The 9,763-nt window shown below is 36.3% G+C and overlaps 2 protein-coding genes and 1 non-coding gene across 4 annotated transcripts; 2 read left to right on the forward strand and 1 right to left on the reverse strand.

Moving 5' to 3' along the window:
• Positions 1 to 295: 295 nt before the first annotated feature.
• Positions 296 to 3,291, reverse strand: LOC120192671 (lysM domain receptor-like kinase 3). Its single transcript, XM_039195415.1, has 11 exons — positions 2,724 to 3,291; positions 2,534 to 2,569; positions 2,162 to 2,362; positions 1,927 to 2,081; positions 1,747 to 1,836; positions 1,564 to 1,669; positions 1,327 to 1,478; positions 1,139 to 1,242; positions 896 to 1,046; positions 707 to 805; positions 296 to 591 (listed from the first exon to the last, which is right to left on the reverse strand). Exons 1-11 carry the CDS (start codon positions 3,289 to 3,291, stop codon positions 451 to 453), a joined length of 1,803 nt encoding a protein of 600 aa, XP_039051346.1. The 3' UTR covers positions 296 to 450.
• Positions 3,292 to 3,771: 480 nt separating this feature from the next.
• TRNAG-UCC lies at positions 3,772 to 3,843 on the forward strand. Its single transcript has one exon. It is a non-coding gene; the product is annotated as a tRNA-Gly (tRNA).
• Positions 3,844 to 5,207: 1,364 nt separating this feature from the next.
• On the forward strand, positions 5,208 to 9,763 carry LOC120192666 (DEAD-box ATP-dependent RNA helicase 15-like). Of its 2 annotated transcripts, XM_039195409.1 has the most exons (12): positions 5,208 to 5,358; positions 5,488 to 5,608; positions 5,798 to 5,898; positions 6,224 to 6,396; positions 6,496 to 6,727; positions 6,831 to 6,949; positions 7,704 to 7,760; positions 7,849 to 8,033; positions 8,712 to 8,856; positions 8,952 to 9,035; positions 9,113 to 9,176; positions 9,445 to 9,763. In XM_039195409.1, the coding sequence occupies exons 2-12, from the start codon at positions 5,493 to 5,495 to the stop codon at positions 9,453 to 9,455; spliced, it is 1,287 nt and encodes a 428-aa protein (XP_039051340.1). In that variant the 5' UTR covers positions 5,208 to 5,358; positions 5,488 to 5,492; the 3' UTR covers positions 9,456 to 9,763. The 2 variants fall into 2 exon arrangements, with proteins under 2 accessions (XP_039051340.1, XP_039051341.1); XM_039195410.1 differs by lacking the exon at positions 5,208 to 5,358 and having other exon boundaries at positions 5,568 to 5,608; positions 6,123 to 6,396.

Below are 9,763 nucleotides of genomic sequence, written 5' to 3' on the forward strand. Positions count from 1 at the left end.
ATGTGTTCTTGAAGGAGAATTGCTGGCTATAAAACAGATGAGCAAAGTTGTAGATAAGGAGGTATGTTTGCTGCAGGAGATTAATCATTTCATTTTAATAAGTTTTAGCGCGGCTTGTGGGCTCTCTGATGTTTACTACCTTGTTTATGAGTTCATGAAGAATGGTTCTTTAAGAGAATGGTGGCCTTGATTATTAATAATAACAGTCGAATTTCTATGTAAATAACAGGTTGATGTTGGTGCATTCTTCACTGTTTCTTTTAATTTTTAGTACTAGATTTACAAAGATTTGGAACCAACTGCCAACCTTTAAATTCAGTAACCATGCCATGCTGATGTTGCAGTCTCATTGACATTTCCATTTGATTTGCTCCTTTCCCCCTTTCTCTAGTGGTGAATGGTACCCCCTGACTTCCTTGTCCAAAAAAAGGGGGTTCCGACTGGCAATTTTCAGGGTTCGGTTCGACTGCAACGTTGATTCTCCCATTCCTCGGTACTGGCTAAAATGTGCGAAAGGCAGAACACCACTTCCGACATGTCTGGCCTATGCTTCCAGTTATCATCCACGCAATCCTTGGACAATAATGCCATCTTTACCATAAGTTTAAAACAACAAAAAACAGGGTTAATTAAATCTCTAGTGGGACAGAACCAATAGAAAAAGTTACATGGAAACCAAAAGGTTTAAAGCAGGATTATTTTATACCTGTAAAACAGTCTCTTTGTGGTAGTGAGTAAGATTCGGGTCGACACATTTGGCCAGCTTGATCATGAGGTTTTCGTTATCGTTTAATGCAGGTAACACCTGGAATACAGGTTATCAGTTATCAAAGTTAACTCACATTGTTTTTATCCTGCATTCAAGCATAAAGTACTTCATATGATGCAGACTCACAAAATCCGCCACCGTTCGATGTTCGATGGACCGATTATTTCCAGGGCTTGCATCTCTGCTTAGAGCTGGTTGGCCAGTGAGTAATTCCAGTAGGACAACTCCAAAGGCATAGACATCGGTCTTTGTCGTCACACATCCATCTCGAACGTACCTTGTAATTAATAATGGACATTAGAGTTAGAACTCGAACAATTATACAACAGAAGTCTGATAACAGATCACCTTATACTACCACTACCATACTCGGGGGAAAGATAACCGAATGTGCCAACGATTCTCGACGCTGCGGCACCGACATCTGGAGAATGGTCCAAATCCAATAGTTTTACTAGCCCAAAATCAGCGATCTGCTCGGAAGTTATTATCTATCAATTCCCAAGTTTGAGAGGATTTGCGTAGGAAACAAGTAAATGAAAGATGTTAAGACTCACCTTGGCACGAAAACTGGAATCTAAAAGAATATTGCTCGTCTTCACATCTCGATGAACGTAATATGGTTTTGTGTACTTATGTATGTACTCGAGACCCTTGGCAGCATCCATAGCAATCCGAACACGCATAGTCCAACCAAGTGGATTATAACCTATGGATCGTCTTAATCTTAGCATATTCATTAGAAAGCAAGCAAGAAGGGTTCAGAAAATAACTAGTTTCTTCATAAGTCATACCTCTACGGGTGAAGCCATGTAAATGATCACTTAATGCACCGTTTTGGGCAAACTCATAAACAAGAAACAACGAGTCTCCCCCGGCAGCATACCCGATAAGCTCGATCTGAAATTCACACAATAAAGTGAACAAAAGAGAAACAGCAAGCACATGAAAATGATCCATGATAAAACAACTCCTACCAAGTTTGAATGATGAACTTTACAAAGAATGTTTATCTCTGATACGAACTCTTTCGTTTTCGTGTTTTTCATCTGTTTTACGGCCACGTCCTATATGCATAGAGTTGAAAAAGATATTATTGAAAAAAAAGTACAACGTCTATGAAATGAACAAATTCACTAGAGATTCCTTTAGCTTACATTCCCTCTTATTTTTCCAAGGTAAACAGATCCACAGGAACCTTGGCCGATCTTCAAGGATGAACTAAAGTTAGATGTCGCATCACGAACTTCATTATAAGGGAACTCAATAGCTTTATCATAACTGAATGAACAAACAATCTTTCCTCCAGATTCTACAAACAAGTCAGAGGAAAAATTATACACACACAGAGACACAAACACAGATATATCTAAAGTTTCAGATAGCCTGTACTTTTGAGAAAAGTGCGTGAATCGAAAGAAGAATGCATGCTATCCATCATTCTTGAATAAGGCTTTGGTGTTTGATTTCTCTTCTTGTTATATCTCTTCCAAAGAACAAGTATAACTGTAAACAGAAAGATAGCTGAGGCAGCTAAAATTGCTCCAATGATGGCGAGGATCTGAAATTTCGATGATTTTTGGCCACTTGAATCTGCAAGTAAGAGGAAAAGAACTTCAGATAATAAGCTGCATTCACTTCTATCGAAAATAAAATATTTTGAAGTTTCGAGTAGTATGTACATTCAGCTGCATCTACAGACACATATACAAATTTATCAATGATCATAAGGAAATGGAGGAAAAGATTGATCTTCTCGCAGACCTTTATTGTCAAACATGGTATGGTTTGATAGGCCCTCTGTCAACAAATGCCCCGTGCAAAACAAGATAAAGATGGTTAGATGATAAAAAGTTTTTAAACAGAAAATGCGAACACTGAAAAGATTTGAACATTATGCCAGAAAGATGATCTTAGGTAAGTGATCAAATATGGAAGAGAGTCATTTCCTTGCCTGGTTCAGGAATAAACAGCACTTGTCCATCACGAATAAGCCCCGTATTCTCGATCATATTCAACTTGGCAGTCTTATTTTGATCAGCACCGAATCGCAAACAAATTGTATAGAGTGTGTCTCCCTTTGTGACCTTGTATGTGACAGTAGATGCATTCCGAGAACAACTACATAATATGTCCAAAGTCACAGTTTGTGATGGGATCAGTGTCTTTTCACGTTTTTCCACAACAAATGATCCGAACTTTGATGAAATGCTATCCCACGTATCCTGGGGTTGGACTTCATAGTCCAGATGCCAAGTAAACTCAGCATGGAGAGCTAGGCAGCTGCAAGTTATTGCAACCAGAAAACCGTCAACAGTTCGATTCACAGCATTCGAGTTTACACCGAATAAAGCTGCTGTTTCATCGAGGGTTCTCATGGTTCTCGGAACATAATACAGTGAAGCAGGACAAGATTCAGCTAATGAAACGTTGCAAGGAAGACTATGGCTAGTCCATGGAAGGCAGGTCAATATGATGAACCCCACCAACTTCTCTGAATTGCTCAAATCCTGGGAGCACATTCTTTGCAAGAATGAAGTAAAAGTTACAGCTGGATAATTGTTGCTTCTTTGTTTGTCCTACACAGGTCAAGCAGCCAAAGCAAAGCACGGTAGGTAGCAAAGAATCTAACTTCAGAAGAATACATAACGAGAAACATTGAAAGGCAATAAATGGGACAAAATAGTATAGGAGGGGAAGGGGTATTACCTGGTGAGGGTGATTGTGGACTTAATCAACTTGGCATTTATGTGTAAGAAGAGGACATAGGAGACCAAACAAGGAGGAGCTTTTCAGTTCCTGGTATTTAAATAAAAAAAATAAAACATATAAAGGTTTAAAGTCAGAAGAACAAGTGGGCTTAACCATTGTTCTGCCACTTGGAACTTGTAGTGCGTACCAGTGAGTTTTAATGTGACGCTTCGATAGTGCTTCAAACATTTGAGCCGGCTCGTGAAGCAATTTAAAGTTATATAATTTTATTAGCTCAAACAATTCAAAGCGCGTTTGTAGTCCAACGGTTAGGATAATTGCCTTCCAAGCAATAGACCCGGGTTCGACTCCCGGCAAACGCAGTTTTTTTCTTTTTATCATACGCATTTTCTTATGGTATATCAAGTTCTCAAATGTCACTGTCATTGCACTGCCTGGATCGAGGCTGCAGCAGTTGATTTCCATATCAAATGTTCGTTTATTTCCAATATGAACATTCACTCTCACCAGCGTTCGTTGAGATCCCGATAATAATTGCATGGAGTAGTGGAGTTTCATGTATAATAAATCAATTGGCGTGTTAATACGATTCCATAGCCACTAAGACTCTTTCCTTTCAATGATGAATCCATTATTATAGCAGGACCAGCAGCAAGAGACAGCAAGTACAGTCAAGGTTTTATTTACATTATCAGTGGTGATGTCCATACAACCTTGCTTACTGCCAATCCAAGTTAATGGCTTCAACATCTGCACTTGTTCCTTGAAATCCTCTAGAAGTCACACAACTAACTTCTATTGCCTTTTCCTGATAAATTATGTTAGAAAAGTTTTAAAGTTTGATTGAGAAGAAAGACCAGAGGAAATTTGAATGTCGAGAACCAAGTTAATCGCTTATCGGAAGCTGAAAGTATAATTAAATTGATACTCTCTTCGTCCTATTAAATTTATCCATTTTAATTTTTAAAATTATCTTATGCAATATGTCCTATTAGAAAAGTCAACAAATAATAATACATATATTTCGTTTTTACCCTTATTTGTCTCATTCTTTTACAACTATAGAAATAAATTTGTCAAATTTACTAATCATTTTTTAAGAAATAAATTTATCATTTCCCTCATTTTATATAGCTTAACATGTGGTCAAACTTATATCTTAAAACTATATGTTTAATCAACATGAAACAAAAACTATAGGACAATTGGAGTATTAATTATTTTCTTTGTTGATGTTAGATATCATATAAGACAGGAATCGATTTTTTTAGATCGTGTTACAAAAGAATAGAGACATTCTCAACATTCGAATCATATCATACTCATTAATCTTCAACTGTACTCAAATGCACCTACAATTGTCAAAGTCTGTTTAATTTTTTTAAATTTATTACCAACGTAAAACACATATTATAAATATAATTACTCGAATTCAATTTCATTAGGAAAAATAACCTTCCTTTTTCTCAACACCATGCATTTGATGAGTAAGAAAGAAAATGTTATTTTTCAAATTATTTTTTAAGGTACTATTTCATTAAAAAAAATTAAGAAAAGTATTATTCAAATGAAAATGCCCAAAATGGGGCTTGGGATATGAGGATGCAGCCCGTGTCCAACCGGGGAGACTAGCAGTTAAGATGATAAATAATGAGAAGAAGCAAGGGTATTTCGGAAAATAACTAAAATTTCAGCTGTCAATTAGGATCACTCGTCGAACTCCAAAAAAACCCTATCTATGAGAAAACCCTTTCTCTCTCCCCTTTTCAAATCTAAATTTCTGTATTTTGTAAGAGCTAACCTTTCTCCTTTGCAGACTCTCTTCGAACCCTAACCCTAAACCTCAAATTTCTTGCTCTTCTAGTTAATTTCTCAGGTTAATCTCCCAAATCTATGATATATCTTTGAAATTTGTGTTTGTATGAAAACCTTGTTTTTAGTTAGCTCTCCGATCTCCTACTTCGCTAAAACCCTAATTATTTGTTATTGGGTGTGATTTTGTAGGAAAAAAATGGGAGAAACGAGGGACAACGATGCATACGAGGAAGAGCTTCTCGACTACGAGGAAGAAGAAGAGAAAGCCCCTGACTCCGTTACTGCTAAAGTCAACGGCGAGGCTGGCAAGAAGTGAGTTTGAATTTCTTTATTTTACTCCCTTTTTCCATTTCTTATTCAAATTACATTAGTTTTCCTCTGAGAACGAATAAACTTTGGTTAGAATAGATATTAATTCCGTCAAATTTGTATTTTATGTCAAATGATTTTATTTTGCTTATGTATATGATAGTAATAAATATATTCTCTTCTCTGTTGCAGGGGCTATGTTGGGATTCACAGTTCAGGATTCAGAGACTTCCTTTTGAAGCCAGAGCTTCTTCGGGCCATTGTTGACTCTGGATTTGAGCACCCTTCGGAAGGTAAATTTCTGACTCTTACTCTTGGTCCTTTTTATATATTTGTTTTCATATATTTGTAGTTCCTAAATTTCATTGATGACTTGGTCTTTGGCTGTTTTGTTATTTTTCTTATGCTAGGGAATTATGTTCAAAATGTCCAATTTAGATGTATATTCTCTTTTACATGTGTTTAATTTGATTTCTTGTTTGGTCTAAAACATTTTTTTGATTGATTTTTTTTGCAGGTAATATACAACTATCATAAAGTTAAATTAACAGGATCACGGAGGTTATATTTTACTTACCACGGATTCCTTCGATGCACTTTTCTTTGGTTCTTCATCAGTGCAACATGAATGCATTCCCCAAGCTATATTGGGTATGGATGTCATTTGCCAAGCTAAATCAGGGATGGGGAAGACTGCAGTTTTTGTTCTGTCATCATTACAACAGATTGAACCAAGTCCAGGACAAGTTATTGCACTTGTTTTATGCCATACTAGGGAGTTAGCTTATCAGGTTAGTACATGTTCTGGATATTTTCTTGGAAGCTTTTTTGGTCCTAAAATTTCCTTTTTCATTCTTGAGATATGATATATGTCATTTATCTCCTTGTAGATTTGTCACGAGTACGAGAGGTTCAGCACTTACCTACCTGATATTAAGGTTGTTGTCTTCTACGGTGGGGTCAACATTAAAGTACACAAAGATCTGCTGAAAAACGAATGCCCCCACATTGTTGTTGGGACACCTGGAAGGATATTAGCCCTGACAAGAGACAAGGACCTTTCTTTGAAGAATGTGAGGCATTTCATTCTTGACGAATGTGACAAGATGCTTGAATCACTTGGTTTGGTTTTCTTCACCCAAAGCTAGATAAATGTGTTACTTTTTTATGTTATTCTTTTACTTATACCATTCCCTCTGGTATTTATTCTATTTATCTCCTGCAGACATGAGGAGAGATGTGCAGGAGATATTCAAGATGACCCCTCATGATAAGCAAGTCATGATGTTTTCTGCCACACTCAGCAAAGAAATTCGCCCAGTTTGCAAGAAATTTATGCAAGATGTAATATTCCATGGTCAATACTACAATTTAGAAAGCATCTTTTTAATTCATTCCCAGTTATCAAGAAGAGTTATGTAAAATGCTAAACTGTTGGGTCCATCACTATATGCTTGCTACTGCTGTCGCTTGGATGGGGTGACTTCAACTAGTCATTTATGGGCTATGCAGATTGATGGGGAAGGTTAGTTGTGAAGTGATAGGTTCTCAGTGTTTAGGTTTTGAAGTAGTGATCTGATTTTTACCTTGGCTAAAATTATTAGTTGTTTTCAATTAAGGCTAGGGATCTGGGTGTGGAAACTGACGGAAACAGGTTTGTTTTCTCAATATTTTCATTCATTAATGTTTACAACGTAAGTCTTTTTAAAAGACTACAGCCAAGAGATTTACTTCTGCTAGGACTCCTAATAACAACTGTACAATACATTTGAAATTTAAATTATATATAAGGTTAATCTAAACTAACATGAGTAATCTAGAAATAACAAACCTAAACTGCCTAAGGACATCTACAACATACACTGGGTGGGTTTGGGTTGGACTTTTTTTTTGTTTGGGGTGCAGTGTGGTCTTGTAATAAAATCTTTGTTTCTTAGGACTTCTTGCTTTGACTAAGTAATGAATATGCAAGGAGGCAAGTCAGATGGACCAGGATCCAATTCAAGCAATGTGCATCCATAATTCATTTCGTACTGGATTCTCCGTTTGCTTGAGGAAGCTCCCTAATATGATTTACCATGACATTTGTTCCTTTCAGCCAATGGAAATTTATGTGGACGATGAGGCCAAGTTGACCCTTCATGGTCTTGTGCAGGTGTGTTTTGTGAAGCTTGCTCATCCTCAGTAACTTTTTATTTATAAATATATTTAAGACCTGATCAGCAAAATGGTTCCAATGGCAGCACTACATCAAACTTAGTGAGCTGGAGAAAAACCGCAAGTTGAATGACCTACTTGATGCATTGGACTTCAACCAAGTTGTTATCTTTGTAAAAAGTGTGAACCGAGCCGCTGAGTTGAACAAATTACTTGTAGAGTGTAATTTTCCTTCTATCTGCATCCACTCCGGCATGTCCCAGGAAGAAAGGTTTGTACTTATCTTGAATCATTCTATTTTCCGCATCAGTCTTTTTTTTTTGATAGGAACCGCATCAGTCTTTTTTATTTTAAAATTTAGAAAAGCTTTAGGAAACTTTATATTTTTTAATGTAAATGAATTAAAGGTCTATATTTTAAAAGTATTTTCTATCAAAGGTTTTTGAGGCATGCTTTACTATGTTTTCATAATGCAGCAAGAATGATGGTTCAGTTGATTATTTTGTGTATTCTGTTACTTTGTTGTGGTGTTGTTGGGCACTTGGAACAATGGAACCTTATTATGACATGATTTAGTTGACTTGGATTATGCAATATGGTTATTTTATTTTCTTAATATATTTTTCCCTCTTGAAAGAGAACATATGTGAAGAGAAAATAATGTTTTTCTTTACGTGATTTGTAGTTTTTACTTGGCAATATTTCCCCCCAAAATCTCATATTTTGGTCTCTTATTTTAAGGTTTTGGCTGTGGTATTATATCTACCTACAAGAAACTGTTTACTTCCCATCATTTTTAGAAGCCTGGGTTTCTTTTTCTGTTCCAGTAGGATAAGGTTCTCTGCTTAAATATTATGTGGTTTTAGCATCTAGAAATTTCTTTAGCTGATATTTGTTGTGGAAGTATCTGATCTTGTCCATGGCTTTAATAATAACTGATGAATTGTAGGTTGACTCGGTACAAGAGTTTCAAGGAGGGGCATAAAAGAATTCTAGTGGCCACAGATTTGGTTGGAAGGGGAATTGACATTGAACGTGTTAACATTGTCATCAACTATGACATGCCTGAATCTGCTGATACCTACCTGCACAGGGTAGGTTCTGTTTAATGTTTAAAGTGAATAACCTTTTCTTGTCTTGCTTCTTTCTGTACTGAACTGACTATGGTTGCTTCTTGGTTTATTGGCAGGTTGGTAGGGCTGGTAGGTTTGGTACCAAGGGTCTTGCAATTACATTTGTTTCATCTGCTTCAGATTCTGATGTGCTCAATCAGGTTTGGATTTAATACTTTCTAGAATTATTTTTCCCCATGATGTCAACCTCTAATCAATTTTGTTGGATTCATTGCAGGTCCAGGAGAGGTTTGAGGTGGATATAAAGGAACTTCCTGAGCAGATTGATACATCCACTTACAGTATGATTCTTTTTACTCCTTCCATCTACTTTTGTTATAACTATGATATTTATATTCTCGTCAACAATTGGCATAGTTAGATTAGAATGCTTGATTCCAGCAGGGTTTAATCTCTTTGTTATGTGTTTGTTTTGCTGTACACTTTTGTACCATCGGTCTTAAAAAAAATTAATCGATGTCGGCACTAAGACTCGCTTGTCAATTTGGTTTTCTTCTTATACCTGGTAACCAAAATTTCTGATGTATAGAAAATTTGTTCTTTTTTTAGTGCCATCATAATGAAGTTGCTTACAGTCTGTGATATCGGAGATGGGCCAGAACCATGATTCAAATTTGTGCAGTTGCTGGAGGCCGTGTGATTTTGGACTGGTGCTTAAAGAGTGTTGTAGCCTTTCTAAGAACTCACTTGGGAGTTTATGTCAAATCAATTTGTAGGGATGAACATCCTTTTTGATGACATTTTTTGCTGCTATTTCTAGAGAGTTGCATGTCATAAGAGAGATGATTTGTTCTTAATCTGCTTTCTTGGTTTTTACTGCCATTTAAAACTTATAGGGGTTTAATATCAATTGTGGTTTTTCTTGCCA

This window comes from Hibiscus syriacus, unplaced genomic scaffold, assembly GCF_006381635.1.
Source record: "Hibiscus syriacus cultivar Baekdansim isolate YM2019G1 unplaced genomic scaffold, ASM638163v2 tig00116976_pilon, whole genome shotgun sequence".
Lineage (NCBI taxonomy): Eukaryota > Viridiplantae > Streptophyta > Magnoliopsida > Malvales > Malvaceae > Hibiscus > Hibiscus syriacus.